General features: G+C 40.6%; 2 protein-coding genes across 2 annotated transcripts; one reads left to right on the forward strand and one right to left on the reverse strand.

The window, feature by feature from the left end:
* Positions 1–275: 275 nt before the first annotated feature.
* On the reverse strand, positions 276–7,042 carry tbrg4 (transforming growth factor beta regulator 4). Its single transcript, XM_005937541.3, has 11 exons — positions 6,928–7,042; positions 5,955–6,464; positions 5,520–5,840; positions 4,635–4,809; positions 4,316–4,473; positions 4,116–4,226; positions 3,876–4,020; positions 1,868–2,110; positions 1,670–1,781; positions 1,411–1,525; positions 276–825 (listed from the first exon to the last, which is right to left on the reverse strand). Exons 2-11 carry the CDS (start codon positions 6,375–6,377, stop codon positions 724–726), a joined length of 1,905 nt encoding a protein of 634 aa, XP_005937603.1. The 5' UTR covers positions 6,378–6,464; positions 6,928–7,042; the 3' UTR covers positions 276–723.
* Positions 7,043–11,648: 4,606 nt separating this feature from the next.
* On the forward strand, positions 11,649–20,090 carry LOC102292413 (ATPase H+/K+ transporting subunit alpha). The gene is made up of 24 exons (XM_005937543.3): positions 11,649–11,812; positions 12,257–12,361; positions 12,590–12,649; positions 12,790–12,993; positions 13,186–13,299; positions 13,440–13,574; positions 13,886–14,003; positions 14,164–14,432; positions 14,624–14,702; positions 15,164–15,283; positions 15,373–15,482; positions 15,735–15,869; positions 15,991–16,183; positions 16,383–16,558; positions 16,664–16,800; positions 16,959–17,109; positions 17,380–17,548; positions 17,757–17,911; positions 18,145–18,268; positions 18,491–18,636; positions 18,755–18,888; positions 19,325–19,426; positions 19,659–19,750; positions 19,841–20,090. The coding sequence occupies exons 1-24, from the start codon at positions 11,807–11,809 to the stop codon at positions 19,867–19,869; spliced, it is 3,063 nt and encodes a 1,020-aa protein (XP_005937605.1). The 5' UTR covers positions 11,649–11,806; the 3' UTR covers positions 19,870–20,090.
* Positions 20,091–20,112: the final 22 nt, after the last annotated feature.

The following is a 20,112-nucleotide window of genomic DNA, read 5'->3' on the forward strand; positions in this document are numbered from 1 at the left end:
CATTCACAAAATTCATGTTGCCGCTCAATACAGGAAATCTGGGCATCAAATGACTCGTCATTTTATCTAACACAGCAGTGAGAAGATTCTCTCACACACACACACACACACACACACACACACACACACACACACACACACACACACACACACACACACACACACACGAGAGTGATGTGCAAACCAGCTGCGAAACACAGAATTGAGCATCTTGTATCTGAGTGCCACTCAAAGCAAACGAATGCAACAGCATTAAAACACAAAGGGAGGTAAAAGAAAATTAAATAAAACAATTTATTCCATCACAAGATGACACACATTCAGAGATAAGTTATTTCAGTATATTCACGCCCTGACGCTGAGCACATTAGGAACAAATTGAAACACAGCCGTGCTGCTTCGGTTTTGCCTTGTCACCACTGATGACTTAGTCCTCGATCATAAAATTTCTGCAGAAGCCTTGTGTTCATTTCAGCCTCTCTCTGGCTCCAAAACTCTTTATCACTGTCACCATGGAAACAGGGAAAGCCCCACACGTTTCCAAGGGAACCAGATGGAAAATATGCTTTTTTTTCCCTTTTCTTTTTTTCGTGCCAGTATATGAGAGCTGCTCTGCAATGCTGCTCTGTTCTGAGTGTGTGAACGTGGGTGTGTGTATTCCCGGTGGTCCCACATTTGATTGGGAAAGCTCCGATTTAGCTGAGCCTGCAAATGTTGCCCAGTTCACTTAGCCATGTCCTCGGCCACAGCCTTCCCCATTTTATCTTTGAGGTAGGCTAATTTCTGCCACTCTGTCTTGAGCTCCAGCCACTCGTAATACGGCACCTGAAAGAAAATAAAACAGACAAAGCATGTGTTTACAGAGCTGATGACCATCTGTCACCATTAAAGATGTATATTTAAAATAAAATGTTGGTTTTCACTCTTAGATTCATATAGTTGGTCAGTTAATACAGTCTGAAACACTGCAATCCGACAAGCAAGTGAGTCCACTGTTGGCTAAGGAGATTGTCCTAGATGAGAGAAGAGACAGAGCTTGGATTGGCCTAGATGAGGCAGAGCTGCGGCTGGAGCTCTATTTATACCACAGACTGCAGCGGGGCCCACCTGACTCTCAGCTCTACAAGTATTAGCTCCATTGTTTGCACACAATCAGCCTGACAGAAACAGCAGCAGCGGCAGTGCTGGTTCTCTGCTTCTTTTCTTTGAAATATTGCTCACAAGCAGAGAAAAAAAACAGAAGATCTCTATTTCAATTGGCTTTAGTGTGTGTCTGAGTTTGGGCAATAAAAAAACTAATCTAAAGAACAAACAGAGCTGTTCAGCCTATATAGAGAAAATTATTCAGTCACTGTGGGGGGGGGAAACACCACCATCTCAGGCACTGCTACAACGCTGGCTTCTACTCACCTCTACTGTGATGAAGCCAGCCAACTGAAGATGTCGCTTCATCATGACAAAACGTCCCAGAAGGTCTTTACTCTTTGAGCCAAAGTTGGGAAATTCCCAAGATAGGAAAGCTACCCTAAAAAAACAAAACAAAAACATATGTGGGGAAAAAAGAGGACAAATATATTTAGATTCCTGGAGCAAAAGATGCTGCAACATTAAAAAGCTCAAAATAAATCTTTAAGTACCCAAACCCACATGACTCTTCCCTATGACTCACCGTCGTGCTCCTGTGGGTAAAGCCTGATCTCCTCCTCCGCTTGGTAGATGAGGGGCTTTTATTGTTACCATGTCAACTGGTTTGTTGTCAGCATCCACGACGAGCTCACCATCTGAGAACATAAAAAACAAAACCGCTCTAGTAGTGATGATGCATGTAATCTCATATTATATCTCCAGGCTTATTATATCTCCTTACCAATAGTCCATCCATACACTGTGTCAACACCAATGCGAAGGGCTTCTGACCTCCCGCCCACAAACTTCAATAATGTTTCTCTCAGGGTTCTCTGCAGAGGGGACAGGGGGGAGCTGCTGGCCGGGAAAGACGGGACACTCTGAGAGGACAGAGTATCCAAAGAACCAGGATGCTCCAAGCTGAGAGTAGCAGCGATATGCAAGAGCTTCAGTTTGTAGTTCTCTGCTCGAGCTGGACTTCCTTCTATAGTGAGGGAAAAAAAACACAAAGGAAAGAGAATGAGTGACGACAGCTCACTGGAAACAGGGCTTCCAAAACCCTTACAAGAAGGTTTGAGGAAACAAAGCAATTTTTTGTCTCTACAGGAAAATGGGACTGATGATCAAGCTTGTCCTGTCAGAAGTATAGTGGTGTGGTACTGCCATCTGCTGAGCAGGAATGGTATTTAGGTAGTTAACCATAAATGCCCAGAAAGACACTACAACACAACGTTAAAAAAAGAGAAAAAAAGATGGGAATCAGAGAGATCTGAGGTCTTTTATATATTTATATATATATTGTTACGGTTCGGCGGTGGCAGTGTATTGTTTTAGGCGTTTTGTTTTGGCGTGACTGTTATGTGTTTCCTGTTTTACTTTGAAAGTCTGTGTTATCTTAGTGTTCAGTTTACGTTTCCTTGTCTCGTCAGGTCTAATTTGCCCCAGCTGTGTATCCCTCCTGTGGTCCATTCCCTAATTGCTCCTTCTATGTATTTAAGCCCTGTGTTTCTGTATGTCATGGTCGTGATCTTTCCCCCCCGTTGTAAATAGTTTGGCGCCTTGTGTTTGGTGATGTAAATAAATGTCGTATCTTGCTTTAAATCACGTCTTGGAATTATTTTTGTGGAAGTTGCACGCCGGTTGCCTAGGCCAGGGTGTAACAATATATATATATATATTTTTTTTCCCTTAAAAATTTCCTTCCTGTCTTGCCTATATAGCCCAGACAGTTTTGTGGTTAGCATCCCTGCATTGCAGTTACATTGATTCAGTCACTCAGCTCTACTTCACAAGCTACTGTGAGTGGTAAGAGGTCTATACAATTGTCCTTATTTGTGCACACCAACCACAGTTAGGGTTAAAACCTGTGATTAAGAAAACTACAGGGCCAATTCATTTTCATTTATCTATTCCCTTTATTTAACAAGGAAGTGAGATCAAATCTGGTTTTACACGGGAGACCTTGCAAAGGTAGCAACCGAACAAACTCAAAATCTCTCAAAAACTGAACAAATACAACATAAAATGCAAGAGACACTCAGAGAACGCAGACCACCACCAAGGCAGCTCAGTATTTATTTTAAAGGGAACAGTATCATATTTTGTATCTAAATTCCATTTTCTTTTAAATATACTTTAAGAAGTTTGCACTAAAGGTAAAACAAGCATTAGATTATTGTAATGCACATAAAGTCAGAATAAAATGAATCAACTGCACTAAAAAAGTATCCCATGCCAACATGTTCCTGTCAGCTCTTTATTCTGGTATGACTATTTAGTTTACAATCTTTGAGCTGCATTATGTATCGGTCTCCATGACAGCTGTGGTGAACATTTCCTCCATGTTTCAGCTTGTAAAACTTTCAGCCTGTGGTATCACATAGGTGCTGTGTGGGGATTCAGCTCTGAATTGTGGGAGGGATGTTTTTCAAGTCTTTTATTTTATTTGGCAAAACAATCTTTGTGCTGGTTTTCTGGGTCTGATTGGATGTCCTGCTGTTATCATCTGTTGTTTCTGCCTCAACGCATACCAGGAATTTTGGTAATGTGATAGGGGCTTCCTTATCAGTTACCTGAAGCACATTCACCAGCCTCTCCTACTTTAAAGGAGCAGGCCGTGTATTTCACCCTGAAAGTCTGACAATTTAGAGGAAACCTGATTTACTTGTGTGAGCCTGCTGCGTCACATAAAGCGCATATCTGCAGAACTGAGAATTGAGGATAAACACACACACAGTACCGAGTCTTACCTGAAAGTTTGGAAACGTGATTTTGCTGTATGAGGGGAATGAGATAGTGGGGTTTGGCCTGCTGTAGCACACACAGAGACCAAACCACATCCGTTTTCAGAAAGGGTTCCAGGCCTGAGACAGCCTTCTCCAACACAGAGTGCACCTTTAATCAAAACAGCACAGAGAGCAATCGTTTCAGTGCTAGGAAGCAGAACGAAATGTGCACAATCAACAAAAAGCCTTTAATGACATTAGCACCTTGTTAAAGAACTCTTCTCCTTTGCTGGGCTGAAAGCCCAGTCTGGCAAAAGTCATGAGCAGATTACACAGCTGAGAAGTAGTATACTTGTCGCTGTTTGCTGTGTAGTGCTGATAAAACAAAATGTATAGAGAGAGAATTTGAAATCACAGATGCACAATGTTTTGAAAATGACTTTTATCAGGGGCTGATTACTCACCTCAGCAAAGGCTTCAAATAGAGGCATATGGAGCCATTTGAGAAAACCAAGTGACTTAGCACAGCGTGTGATGTCAGCAGAACTGAGCTCAGGGACTCTGGGTAATAACTCCGAGGCCATTCGCTGAAATACCTGAGAATGGTGGAAACTCAGCTTCCCTAAAAGCAATGATAAAGGTTCTGTTGTTAGCAGCGCAGAGTGTGTGAGCAGACAGTCATATACAAAACACAACCAAACCTCATTCATCAGGTTTATCAAACCTAATATAAAGACTTGTGATGATAACACATACATAGCCTATTATTTATGGTGTTATTACCGTATGCAAAGGCCATGTCCATTATCAAAGGTGTGGTGAACTCTGCCGAGGGTTTCTGGAGAAGGTGGTAGGACAGAGCCCTGAGAAGTGGGATGCTTCTGCGACTCTGAGCTGCCAAAGATACACAGACTTTGCGAATATCTTCTCCTGAAAAGCCCTCTGCAAGCTCCAAAGCCTAAAAGTGGAGAAAAAGGATCCTTCATATGATTTCAATATATGTCAAGTCAAATCAGTGTATTCATATAGCACATTAAACACAACTGATCTTGCCCAGATGCATAAGCAATTAAAATTAACAAAGAAACAACACAAGTAATTAAAGAAGAATAAAAACAATAATAATAATAATAATTAGGGAATGGAGTAATAATATAAAAATAATAATAGTAAGTTAGATGAAAACAGTAAAATAATACTAGAAGAAATGCACAGAGGAAAATGACAGTAAGCTGAGGCAAAATATATTAACATATCCCACTCTTAGGTTATATTTATACTCCAAAAGAACTTAAATGAAAGAAGAAGATGACTGTATCGCTGCCTTAAATACTAGGTAAAATCTCTGTACAGAGTTTTATGTATATGGACACAGTGTCTAACTCTAAGTTACTTTCACTGTGCTGCCACTACAGACACAATCATTTTTATCATTTCTAATCAACACATTAATATTTCAACTTTTTCTATAATATATATATAAAATTTCACACGTGCTTTCTCCATTTAGCAATCTCAAGGGATTGCATGTAAATGACTTTAACCCAGTGAGAAGGGCCAAACTTTTAAACACAGAAATCTGCCTAAAACACTGACATTAAAACTTTAAACTTCAAAACTGGAACTTTAACCGTGTTTTAAAGGTGACCGTTGTTTGAAGTCTGATACCTTGTCCTCCAGTCTGTCCATCAAGCTTGGCGACATGCGTTCTCCTTTGGATATCAGCGCACTGACAGTTTTCGTATCATCAATCTCAGTCCAGCGCAGTTCAAGTTGTTTAAGCGTAGCGTTCACTAGTTCCACATCCTGCTGACCTTTCCTGCCTGCTCCCCAGTCTACCAAGTAGCCCAGCTGTCTGTACGTCAGCCTTCGAATTCTCCACAGGACTTCTGTCTGGACAGAACTGAGCACCGGATCACCGGGGGAAACGCCCATAATCCAGAGAGTTCGCAAGACAGACACTAGACTGCTGTTCCACACAGAGGCCACCTTGAATACACAAAGATAAATGAGATATTTATCTCAACAGACAAGCTTAAAATTCTTTTGAATGTTGATAACTTTAATAGATGAGGGCAGAGCTAGTGCACTTCACTCATGTACCTGCCGAGATAAAGTATTCATCATATCCAGGAGCCTTGAATCCATCATCAGTTCTGGTTGTTGTTCCTTAAACTTTCCCTTGGTTTTTAGTACCAGCTGGGCCCACTTCATGAGGGCGGTGGCAGCTTGATTACCATTACCTCCATACTTTTCCCAAGCAGACAGGATGTCCTCTGGCACTGTTGCCTTGTCCACCGATTCGTCCAGCTGTGTGCGAGTAGGGCTCACTGAATAGTGGTCTTCTTTGGTAACTGCTGTTCTTTCACACATTGACCTCTCTGTGAGCCATGGCCAGCCCTTGGCTCTTTGAAACTCTGCAGGCCCAGCAGCAGATAGAGGTAGGCGAGCAGCAGCAGCAGCTGAGGCCTGAGAGGAGGGCCTGCAGAGCAGACGGGCACATCTGCCCAGGAGGCGGCTAGCCATGGAGTCTGAGAGACAGAGAGTGGCTAAAGACAGGTAAGAAGGGCTTTCTCACGGCTCAGCAGCTGGTGTTACCATCCCACTTTAAACCTGAGGGGGCAGTAAAGAATTCAACATTAAGTGTGGCTATAAGAAAAGGGTCGCCTTTTAAATCTCACTACAAGTTAACACATTTTCAAGTCCGCCAAATGCTTTAGCCATGTTTCATCTTCTACTTGTGATACAGATTTCCTGAACAGCGTCGCTAATGGTGAAAGTGGTTGTGTAACCAGTGGTACGCAGTTTTTCTTCGTCAATAATGCATCTAAACCTAGCTCTGCAGTACATGCTACTGTAACGCTGATTAAAACCCATCTTCTTTACACGGAACCCGGCAGCAAGAGAGAACACGCTGGTCTTGTCATGTAACGTTGAATCCTGACCTTGTAGAGAGGAAGAGGCGCAGTGAAACGCCGGTCTGCCATCTACCTCCCCTCATAATACTCGTGTCTGTACGTCGGAGAGCAGACTCACTGCACGGTTTCACCGGCTACCCAAATAACCAAAGGCTTACCTTTAATTTACGATCATTTTGGCGAAAGTTGTTCACATGGAAAGTGTCTAGGAGAGGTGGTCGCAGAAAATTGACGTCGTCGGACGCTGTCACGTGATCAGCGGATGTCGCTGTCATTGGCTGGAAATGTTTCGAGTCGCCCGACAAGAATCGAGAGTCCAGGTCGCGTTCAATAGTGTGTGTTTGAATCTATTTTATAATGTAATGCATTTCTATATAAACCAAATCCAAACGTTCACCAGTTCATGAATGAAATGAAGCTCACATTCAGGGCAAATCTGTCTTATTTGCAAGCTACTTAGTTTACCGTCACAGTTGGTGTGAACGCTCTCATCACACTTGACAGGAGACAGCACTGTGCAAAACTCTTGAACCACCCATTGCATTACTTTGTTATATTTTGCTTACATGTTTTTTTTCTTCTTGAGCAGTAGTTCTACAGATTTTCTGAGGGTCAGTCAATCTTTCGACATTGGCTGCTTTTTCATTCGTCAGCACTGTCCTTGTACCTGGCCATTTTCACAGGAATTGGGCTTTCTCTTTTTCTTCTTCTTCTTCTTTTTTTGTTTTTGATCAGCCACTTAACATTGACCAAAGAATCATTAAAAAAGGGGTGAACCAGTGCTGTGTCTACACATAACAGACAACTTAGCAAAGAACTAATTTTAAATTCTATCTTTAGGCACAAAAACCCATCACTAGTTCCCATTTAATTTTCCATTTTATTGTAGGTTACCATTTTGACAGGCAAAGTGATTTCCAAAGAGCTACAGCAAAAACAAAAACTTGGGGAAACCAGAGCGGTGGAGGCAGGGATGGACTGTCTGAATGTGGCATACCTGGATTTAATGGGCCAATGGAAAGTCTAATGAAAGTGGTGAAAAGGTGGAGCTGAAAAGCTGAGAGAGAGAGGAGAGAGAAAAACAAGCAAACAAACAAACACACACACACACACACACACACACACACACACACACACACACACACACACACACACACCAGTACTTTTATGGTGACTTTCTCACAGTCACAGGAGGCTGCTGTTGTTAGCATTAGTCATGGAGAAGTGCAACAGAGTGAGGAAGAGACAAAGGAGGGGTTAAATTAACTCGGTAAGAAAATAGATGGAGGGACATAATAAGGAAGGGAGAAGTTCAAGGGTTCAGGCAAAATGAATGGCTAGTTGACCAGTGAATGGCCACTGCTTATAGTACCAACTGACTAAAACTTGTGTCAGTTTCAATAACAAATATATATATACTGAGTAATCATGGTGAGCCACCTCGACTAAGAGTTCAGCCCTGGATGGAGGACAAAAGAATAAGTAGCAGCCCAAAACACTATTTACAACAGATGAATAGTATCTGAAAGTCATGTTCTCATGAAATTGGAAACAATTAAGCAAAGTCCTGATACAGAACGTGAGATATGCATCTGACCTTTATTCTACCCATCTACTGTTTGCTTGAGCCTCATCAGAAATGGTCTCTGTGCAAGGTTGGCTGTAATGAAGACATGCTTAAGGAAGAGAAACGGGGAGAAAAGGCTGATATATGTCAAATTACATAAACTGAACAAAAATCAGTGGCGAGAGGTCTGATGGAGCAATATTTAAAAACTTGAAATTTTGCATTCAAGCCATTGTCAGTATGTATAAATGAGGAAGGGAGAGTGGTAGGGGAGACCGGGGATAGTTGTAACGTGGGTCAGTTGTAACACTTCCAATTTCTCCAATCAGGGCTAAGTTTCAAATGATGTGACTCATCCTGTGCATGCCCAATTCAGTTCTGCTATCACATGTGAAAAATCAGCACATTTTGTCAAACACAGACAATTTAACATGAAAAAAAGTAATTTGTATGCCAAAAAGTAAGTTTTTCTACTTTATTTCAATTTGTAATAGCATTATCTGCTTTGCAGTTAAACCCATCAAACTTAAATTATGTTATTTGTATGTCTATGGGGATATATTCTGTGTAGGTCTTTAGTGCTAATGTTTTAGCCGTTGGCTGTAATGTTAGCTAGTTCATGGCTATAGGAGTCTGGGTCAGTTGTAACAGCAACAGTCTGGGTTAGTTGTAACAATAATGCAGATGTTACAACTTACCACACTATTACTTTAACTTATATTAAACAAGTTGGGGCAACGACATCAGCAGAGAGAGGTTCACTGGTCGCTTTTGTATATGTGGTTAATGCCATTGGCAACACAATTCCTCCACTGTTTGTGTTCCCACACATACATTATGCAGACCACTGTGTCAGAGATGGACCAGTAGGAAGTACTGGTAGTGGAAATAAATCAGGATGGGTGCAAGAAACAGATTTCCTCATCTTTCTGAAGCACTTTGCAAACCACACCAAGGTAAGCCATGATAAAAAGTAATGGAATTGCGATGCTGGTGAACAACTACATTTTTTCAGCTTCATTGTTATGTTCAAAATTGGTGCAAGAGTTGTAGGTTATAATGCCCACTGAGCCAATGAGGCCAAACTCAAGGAAGACCAACCAAAATTAATGAAATATTCAGTTGCAGAAAATTCCATAATTTGTCTTTTTTGGGGGGTTGGAATATGTTCAAAAGCTAGATTTCTGCATTCTGTCACACACACACACATAGCTACATAAATGGATGTAAGTGCATTCATGTGTTGAATAAACAAAGATTACATGTTAATGTTTTGTTAGTACCCTTATTTCATTGTGTTACATTTCACCCCAGGATATGTTACAACTAACCCAGACTATGGGGTTAATTGTAACATTTCACTCTTCGTGTTTGAGGCCACACCATGCAATGGGTAATTGTGCTGCAGAGAAAATAGCTGCACTATTTAATAGCAGAGACATGTAAATACTTTGCATTACATTTTGAATCCACTACCTTAAAAGAGCTCCAATTTACAGACAGAAATGTCAAAAATGTTACAACTATCCCCGGTCTCCCCTACAACAATGAGTGTCTGCAGACATCTGTAAAAACACGGAAGAGGCTCTGTCATGTTTGGGCCCTGCAGACGACAATCTGAGCAGAGAGTTTCCCCTCACCTATCCACCCTCCAGCACTGCGTTCTTAGAGCTGATAAAAGTACTTTGATTATCTAACCACTGTACAGACTATTATACAGTGTGGTATAATATTGACTCCCTTAAACACAGCTTATCGTACCTGCTATTTATCTTTTTATTTACACAGCATGCAAAGAGTTCTACGTAGGAACAGGTAAGGGACAGTATGACCTTAACTCCGTTTGGTACATAACCACAGGCTATTATAGTTAAAGTATATGTTGATACATAAATCAACTCTGAACTGTCCATTTATTATTTTTAAATGTATTTCTAAAAATTACATATTTTTTCTTCTTTGCGTCTTTCCAATCTAATATCTGATAAGCAAAGTCCAAACTGAGTCAAAACTACTAAACGTTTTGTCCCTCAACACGACGGTCTCTATACAAGCTAAATCTTTTTTTGTACTTATTAACCACATAGCCTATTCATCATTACAGTTTTTTGATTTGGATTAAATCGATTGATTTGCAATTGCTAATGTTTAAAAATCAAATAGCCAGTAAAGGTGGAGATTCAGAATAAGGTAGAAGGAACTGGTAAAATTAATTTGCATCATCTCATTGACATTAATATAGCAGATAATAGACCCAGATACTCACATATCACATGCATATTTGAATGGGTTCTTTAGCTATTTGGTAAAGCACATATATGTGATCTAGTGCTCATGTTTTTTTGTTTTTTTGCTTTACTTTTTATTTTTAATGCTGTGATGCAGCTGTAGGAATCACAAACGAACATAAATGGCAACCACATTCCACACCTGTGGATAGACAGGAGTGCATTAATAACATGTGGTGGTAGTTTGGGGTTAATGCTGTAAACGGAGGAGGATATGGGCTTAGACCGAACGAGTATGAGCTGTCACAGTGCCAGTCTCTGCGACACTCAGCTTGCAGTGGGAGGCAAGCGACATCAGTGAACACGCTGACACCATTAACCTTCCTCTGTGGTCGAGGTAACCTGCTCCAGCACCGCGGATAAGCTGAGATTGGCAGCAGGTGTGACAGCTGATTAACACAAGCTGCAGGCAATTTCCCCTCTGATGTTTTTGTTTGTATTTTGCTTTGTGGAGCTGCAGGCCGTCATTGGCTGTCTGGTCCTGTGGCACAGCTGTTAGGCTGTGAATTTTAGTTATGTCTGTTTTTTCACATCTTTTCTATCAGAACTACATTTTATTATATACTTATATAATTAGTAATAATCAGTGAATTATTTTCAATAATTCAGTCAATTAGATGTCTGAATTTATCAGAATCTATCAATGTAAAGTGGATTGTTGTTCAATATTGGGAGGTAGTGGGTGCACTGCAATGTTAAGATTATGTGGTTGGAATGACATTGGTCTCTATTAACCTTCACTGTTCCTTGCTTTTAATTTCATTCAGTTTATCAGGAAAAACATGCTAAGGTTAGATAAGAGATACACAATACAGTTTCACTCGTATCATAAGCTTGTGTGTGTGTGTGTGTGTGTGTGTGTGTGTTCCGTGTAACCTGACTAGAGGTGACATTTTACGCAGGCTGCTTGATAAACACGAGTCTGTTTCCAGCAGTGTGAGTGCGCATGTGCAAATTAAAAGGACTTTTTGAGGTATAAAAACCTTTCCCAGAAAATTTGTTGTGTCTCAGACCATTGTGTGTGTGTGTGTGTAAGATCGCGTGTGTGTGAGAGAGAGAGTGAGAAACAGGGCGCGTGTTCGGGACTGTACCTTAAGTGACAAAATTTCGGGGGCAAAGAAAAACAGAGTGGTGTGGACCTCCATTGATTTGGGAGAACCTTCCCGTGTCACACCTGCAACCATGAAAGTAGGTGACACAGAATATTATGAATTAAGTGTGAAAAAGAGCAGCAGGTCGATCTAATATAAAAATAAAATGGACCTGTTTTGTAGTTTCTGGTATATTTGGGAATGGGTTCAAAAAAGCGTATATGTTTATAGATGTCTATAAATAACTGTGCAGTATACAGAAATGCCTCAGTTGAAATTAGCAATACATAATTTCAGATATATACATAAATACATAAGTATTATTTATCTAACTGTACAGTTCATCTGTGGGTTTTGTAATGAAGTGGTAAAAAAGTAATTTAACAAAAAACTAATTTAAGAAGCATTTAATGTTAGCAATACAAAGGTCACATTGAAGGGTGCTGTGTATACCAAATGTATGAAATTATTTTTGTTTTGGTCTCTTCACCATCAAAAATATATGGACTTAAGTATTGTTTCCATATCTACCTGCATTCAGGACTCATACGACATGTTCGAAATGAATGGCGACATGGACAAGAAGAAGAAGAAAAAGATGAAGAAGAAGGAAAAGCTGGAGGGCATGAAAAAAGAAATGGATATAGTGAGTGATTTTAAGAAAGCTTTGTTCTTTTATCACCTTTAATCATGTAGAAAGGATTGGGCGTTAGTTGAATAAAGGCTCTATCACTTTCCACGTTACTTTTGTGACTTATTCCAGCTGCTGTTGAGATCTGACCAAATGCATCAATTTAGATATGAGTACATAACCTTAGCTCACTCCCCTTTGGAAGATTTCTGAATCTGTAATTTTGTCTGTCTCCTTCTGCAGGATGACCATGAAATAACAATTGAAGAGCTTGAAATGAGGTACACCACCAGTGTCGATAAAGTAAGCCATTTCTCATCTTTTATTTCAGTCTTGTTTATTTATTATTTATTATGCAACATTAAACAAGACAAAGGCAGTGCCTCTGTCCTTTTTTAAAGTTCACTTTTTTTCATGTGTCTTGCTCTGTGCTCCATCCACAGGGCTTGACCTCCTCATTTGCCCGAGAGGTCTTGGAGAGAGATGGTCTTAATGAGCTGAAGCCTCCTAAAGGAACTCCTGAGTATGTGAAGTTTGCCAGGCAGCTGGCTGGAGGCCTCCAGTGTCTCATGTGGGTTGCCGCTGTTATCTGCTTCATCGCCTTTGGAATTGAACTAGGAAGAGGGAACCTCACAAGCTTTGATGATGTGAGTCGGCACTCTTCCCTTTCTCTTGCTTCTCCTTTAGTGTACGACTGAACCCAATGCATTATGGCTCATGTAAATTGATTTGAGCAGGAAGTATCGGAGAGAACTGGGAGGCAAATGAAGAGAGACTGTGGGAAGGAGGGCAACGACGTCCTATTTTAACATCCTCTGTCTCTCTCTCTCTCACTCCAGCTGTACTTGGCCATTGTCCTTATTGCTGTTGTCGTGGTAACCGGTTGTTTTGGTTACTACCAAGAATTCAAGAGTACTAACATCATTGCCAGCTTCAAAAACCTAGTTCCACAAGTAAGTTGCACAAATGCGGGTGTCAAAATGTTACCAAATGTTGGCCTATATTATTAATGACGTCTGTTATATCTCTCTGGCCTTCATGTTTTAATCCTCTTTCATCCTGTCTAATCTGGCAACCCACTCTCCAACATTAGCAAGCCCTAGTAATCCGTGATGGTCAGAAGAACCAGATCAATGCTAACGAACTAGTGGTGGGGGATCTGGTGGAGATCAAAGGAGGAGACAGAGTCCCTGCTGATATTCGCATCATCACTAGTCAGGGCTGCAAGGTAAAATACACACATACTGCAGTGCACTGTGGACAGGATACTGTCCTATAGCATTGGATGCTTTATTAGAAATGTTATAATGCTATGTTATAATGCAGGCCTATGGTCAAAGTTTAAAAAGTAACATTTTTTTAAATAACACGAGTTGATGATTTGAATAATGGAGGGACACTAAAAGGTTCTCATTTACTTGGCTAATGGAATTAAAAACATGAAAGAGCTCGGTCCATTATCGCACACCTCTGTTTCTTATCTCGATTTCAACATGCAGATATGTAGGAAATCTTTTGTAAATATACTTTGTGTGCCAGGTTGACAACTCGTCCTTGACTGGGGAGTCTGAACCACAAACCAGGAGCCCCGAATGTACTCACGAGAATCCCCTGGAGACCAGGAACATTGCTTTCTTCTCCACAACCTGTCTGGAAGGTACATTAGATAATAGGGTTGGCTTTCGTACTCTTTAACACATTATCTTTTCCTAAAATAGGTCTATGATGGCTTATGCTAATATTTTTCAGTTTGTTGTGAAGCAGAAGCAGTAACTAAACACGGTAAACAAACATACAGTATCTCCTCTCCTCTCCAGGTGTGGCCACTGGCGTGATCATTAACACAGGCGATCGTACCATCATCGGTCGGATTGCCAGCTTAGCAAGTGGTGTCGGAAACGAGAAGACGCCTATCGCTATCGAGATTGAGCATTTTGTGGACATCATTGCTGGTCTTGCGATCTTTTTTGGGTTTACCTTCTTTGTGGTTGCCATGTTTATTGGATATGCCTTCCTGGAAGCCATGATCTTCTTCATGGCTATTGTGGTGGCTTATGTGCCAGAAGGGCTACTTGCTACAGTAACCGTAAGTTTCACATCTACTATAACATCTCTGTGTGTCAAATACCTGTCTGTCTTATAATAAGAGAACCCAGCTTTACAAGTGCTCATTTTGAAGAATCACGTGTTGTGTATTAGTACACAGTTACTCGTTTTCTCTGTGGTTCTTCTTTGTAGTAACACACCAGCCCATAACAAACTGTTTCTTTTGGACAGGTTTGTCTGTCTCTCACTGCTAAGCGACTTGCCAGGAAGAACTGTGTTGTGAAGAACCTGGAGGCCGTGGAGACATTAGGTCAGCATATCAGACTGTTACTCAACAGAGACAGCTTATTATAAAATCACTTCATGATGAAAGGGATCATTTTTATTTATAATTAGCTTATTTAAAGTCTCACTGAGTTCAATTGTGGTGATAAAATCATTGCAAGTTTGGCAATATTTAGATATTAGTTAATAATAACGCGCTGAGTGCTTTTCCACAGGCTTGACAGTTTATATCTGTCTGTTAAATTGTTTTGGGGTTTTTTTTGGCTGTTTTATTGTCTCAAGTTATAATAAACCTACATTTTTTATGTTTTCTCTTTCAAATGAAGCTTATGTAATGAAATGTCTTATGAATAAAAACTGCCATTGCCATTCATCAAAAAGTTTATCATGTATGCAATTCATAACATCGTAAAAATATCCTCATGAAATCCAGTCTCTTGTACGTTTAGAAGACACGTGTGTAACCTTTGACCCTTGTGTGCTTAGGCTCCACTTCAGTGATCTGTTCGGATAAGACGGGCACACTGACCCAGAACAGGATGACTGTAGCTCACCTTTGGTTTGACAACCACGTTCACGCTGCTGATACCACAGAAGATCAGTCTGGTAAATAAGCACATTTAAAGCAGTGCCTTTTGAAATCACCCAGTTGTATTGCTGTAAACAGTTCTATAACAATAATCAAATATGCATAGGTCAAAGTTTCGATCAGTCATCAGAGACATGGCGTTCCCTGGCGAGAGTTGCAGCCCTCTGCAACAGAGCTATATTCAAACCGGACCAGGAAGGAATACCCATTCCTAAGGTACAGGATGATCTCTGGTGTTACTGTCTCATATGTACGTAATTGCGTGAACTCTGTGCTATTTAATTAAACTTGGTTTGACTTGATTTGGAGTCAGCTTGCATATAGTGCAACTCTGGCCCTGCAAAATGTTGCATTTAGTCTTGCTTTATTATAAACATTATATAAAGTTATAGTAGCTCGGTGGCCCATTATCTAACTCTCTCATGAAAAGATTTGTTCTCATCACATTGCTTTTACCGCCTCTCATAGCGGATTGTGGTTGGAGATGCATCTGAGACCGCTCTGCTCAAGTTCACTGAGCTCACTGTAGGAAACACCATGGACTACCGAAACCGCTTTAAGAAAATTGTGGAAGTGCCTTTCAACTCTACCAACAAGTTTCAGGTAGCAACAGAGATATTTTGTCATGCTTGATGAATCCCTGCATTCTTAATGATAAAAAAAAAAGATCATTTTGTGGTCACCTGGAGCTTTACATTACTTAATTGTCTTGTCTGATCCTTAGCTGTCTATCCATGAACTAGAGGATCCGCTGGACCTGCGTTATCTGCTGGTGATGAAGGGAGCACCAGAACGTATTTTGGAACGCTGCTCCACCATTTTGGTAAAAGGCCAGGAGCTGCCGCTGGACGAGCAGTGGAGCGAATCCTTTCAGACGGCTTACATGGACCTGGGAGGGCTGGGAGAAAGAGTACTGGGTTAGAGTGCTTCTCATTGAAATGTTGCTAGAGTTGTTTGTTTTTCCCGCCACACACTGTTGGAGGTTTGAGCAAATCTTTCAAAACATTTTCACTGTAATCAGCTTTGTTTTATGGGCCGTAATAATTGATAGTACATAATTAATTTTGGTGGTGCTTTGGGTTTTGTGTTTTTAACCATCCTTCCCTGCGCTCCCAGGTTTCTGTCACCTTTATCTAAATGAGAAAGAGTTTCCTCGTGGCTATCAATTTGAAACGGATGACATGAATTTCCCCACATCTGGATTGTGCTTTGCTGGCCTCATCTCAATGATTGACCCACCAAGAGCCACTGTACCCGATGCAGTGATGAAATGCCGTACTGCTGGTATCAGGGTGCGTTACTATGGCCACACTTAAACGGCTTGTTTTTTAGATGGTTTGAGTTCTAAAAAATAGTTTTTACTCATGTAATGCAATTTTTTTTTCTCATAACTTTAGGTTATCATGGTAACTGGAGACCATCCAATTACTGCAAAGGCAATAGCAGCTAATGTTGGCATCATCTCAGAAGGCAGTGAAACAGTTGAGGATATTGCCCAGAGGAAGCGCATACCTGTGGAACAAGTCAACAAGAGGTGACCGCATCGCTTCAGACCACAATTTAAACAATTCCCATTTCAGTGGCTTATACATTTGACTGTCTGTACATTTGAGTCTAATGTTTATTTCTCACAATCATTCAGCATATGTTGTGACAAATAAATAAACGATGTATATGTATGTGTCTGCACAGTGAAGCTCGTGCTTGTGTGATCAGCGGTGGCCAGCTGAAAGACATGAGCAGCGACGAATTGGACGAGGCACTGCGCAACCATCCTGAGATGGTGTTTGCAAGAACATCCCCTCAGCAGAAACTGATTATTGTGGAGAGCTGTCAGCGTTTGGTAAATACAAATACACTGTGACCTCTCACTACCCTGCCTCCACCTCATAACTCGCGGCCTGACTTTTAAACTTGTTGTGCACATGTTTCATAAAAGCATATGCTAATATCTTACGGTCCCCTTACAGTAAGATGTTAGATATTAGACCTTACTATGGCCCCCCTGTGAGGACAGTGAATGAAGAAGCAGCAGGGGAAGAGATTGGTTTGCTCATATCATTTTACCCAGTGTGTTCAGGTTAATGACTGTTTTCATCTTTCAACACCCCAGGGCTCCATTGTGGCTGTGACAGGTGATGGCGTGAACGACTCTCCCGCTCTTAAGAAGGCCGATATTGGCGTCGCCATGGGGATCGCTGGCTCAGATGCTGCGAAGAACGCAGCAGACATGATCTTACTGGACGACAACTTTGCTTCTATTGTCACCGGAGTGGAGCAGGGTGAGACTTGAGAAGAAACTCTGCTGTGTATTAAAAGTGGTCGTATGTAGAGTGAATTTATATTTTCCTACTTAAAGTACTATTGATTTTGAGGTAAAACCTGTGGTAATTATAAACATCCTGCAGTTACTTGTACTAAGCAATGAACAGTTAAAGCTAAAGCACATTGAGTCCTTTTGTTGTCACACCTGTGTATGTGTGTCTGTAGGCCGTCTTATCTTTGACAACCTGAAGAAGTCTATTGCCTACACGCTAACAAAGAACATTCCTGAGCTGACTCCATATCTGGTCTACATCACCGTCAGCGTGCCTCTTCCTCTCGGCTGCATCACCATCCTGTTCATTGAACTGGCCACTGACATTGTGAGTAATTATGTCATTAGTACCAGTTCCTTAAGGAAGAAAATTGCTTAATTACAGTCATTACGCTGATAATTTGGTTTAACTGGTGATGATTGCTGTTATCCTATATTTGCTTGCACCACTCACACACAGTTTAGCCCTTAACAGTGGGTGATTTAGTGATATTAATATATTCTTCACTCTCATATGTGCTTTGGACTGATATCTCGTATGTTTATTTCTCTCTGGTGTAGTTCCCCTCGGTTTCTCTGGCATACGAGAAAGCAGAGAGTGACATCATGCACCTTAAACCTAGGAACCCCCGGCGTGATCGCCTAGTGAACGAAGCCCTGGCTGTGTATTCGTACTTCCAGATAGGTGTGGCTATAAGTGTTTGTGTCATTAAAATATACATGCAGTACAGGTTTACTATTGGAATTGCTTATCCCAGTTACCCTTAACTGAATGACAAACACAAAACTATCTCAGTCCATCCTGTAAAGTGCAGCAGATGAGATGGTACTGCTAATACTTAGAATATCTATTTTGTCTCATACTGTTTAGAAACTTCTGACCCTTTTTATTCTATGTATGTTTTAGGAGCCATTCAGTCTTACGCAGGTTTTACTGATTATTTCACCGCCATGGCTCAGGAGGGTTGGTTTCCACTCTTATGCGTTGGCCTGCGGGGTCAGTGGGAAGACGTCAAACTTCAAGACTTACAAGACAGCTATGGACAAGAATGGGTTAGCTTAGACCTTCTGTTTTACTTTCAGTGTTACTATAAGTGTTTTTGGTAATAGGGATATTTGTAATTTCTTTATGGAAGGACTTACTCTCTCATTTCCTCTTCTCTGTGTGCAGACCTACAGTCAGAGGCTGTATCAAGAATATACGTGCTACACCGTGTTTTTCGTCAGTATAGAGATTTGCCAGATCGCAGATGTGCTCATCAGGAAAACACGACGTCTCTCTGCATTCCAGCAAGGCTTCTTCAGGTCAGCAAAGACCCGTCTATACCATGACTTGCTACTAGCTAAATGTGAAGCGGAAACATTTCTAGTTTGTCAATAACTGTGAAACCAGGATAAAGTAGAAAACCAGCATAATTCCTGTCTGAGTGTTTAACTGTTATCCAAGATAGCTAACCCTGCTGATTGTCTTGAAATTAAGCAAAAAGAGCTTAAAGTGCAACACATGAAACTAGAGTCAGGAAAGTGGCAACATTAGACGCTTGTATAGCCACTTTTCTTAAGAGCTACAGCTGACTACAGAGTCTTTGTTAAACACTAATTTTGCAATTCCTAAACACAAAACACAAGTTTGATACATTTATCTGGGAAATTTCCCATGTGTTTTGTCATAAAGGTAACTTTGGTCTAATAAGTGACTGTAACAAGATCCGACTGGGAGATTTTATGTTTTTGTGTGCAGGAACCGAGTCCTGGTGTCCGCCATAGTCTTCCAGCTCTGCCTGGGTAATCTGCTTTGCTACTGCCCTGGAATGCCCAACATCTTCAACTTTATGCCCATCAGGTAAAAACACAGGTCCTCATTTACATGGTCACCATCTTAAAATCATAGTTCAGACTGGATTGGAAAACAAATTGTCAGTAATCTACAGAACACATTTTTTATTAAAACATAATATTGAAACAATAGGTAGAAAATGTTTAATATTATACTTACTAACTTACACAATCATTTTTGCTTGTTAATAACCAAAAGGTTCTTTAAATGTTAACACATTGGGTTATTTTCTCTTCAGGGTTCAGTGGTGGTTTGTTCCAGTTCCATTTGGTATTTTAATCTTTGTCTATGATGAGATCAGGAAGTTGGGAGTGAGAAGACACCCAGGAAGTAAGTTTAAAAATCTTCTTCTTCTTCAATCATCATTAAATTAACCATTCTCATTCCATGATGATGAATCTATCTCTTGCTATTTCACAGGTTGGTGGGATCAGGAATTATACTACTGAGATCATAGAAGAAATTTCAGCCTTTTGTCCAGTGACATGCATGAAAGCATCCTTTATTCACAGAACATGACAAACCAGGAGAATGTCACCCAATTCAACAATTATCTACATTTCACTGAGATTTATGTATTTAATTTAATTTCAGAAATTTATGAATTTTCAAAACTTCCTAAATGCTTTTGACAAAATAAAAAAGGGTTAATCACTATTTCAAAACTTCACAGATGTGTGTTTTTGCAAATC

The sequence above is a fragment of the Haplochromis burtoni genome, unplaced genomic scaffold (genome assembly GCF_018398535.1).
Source record: "Haplochromis burtoni strain Fernald_Lab_line unplaced genomic scaffold, NCSU_Asbu1 Contig_230, whole genome shotgun sequence".
Lineage (NCBI taxonomy): Eukaryota > Metazoa > Chordata > Actinopteri > Cichliformes > Cichlidae > Haplochromis > Haplochromis burtoni.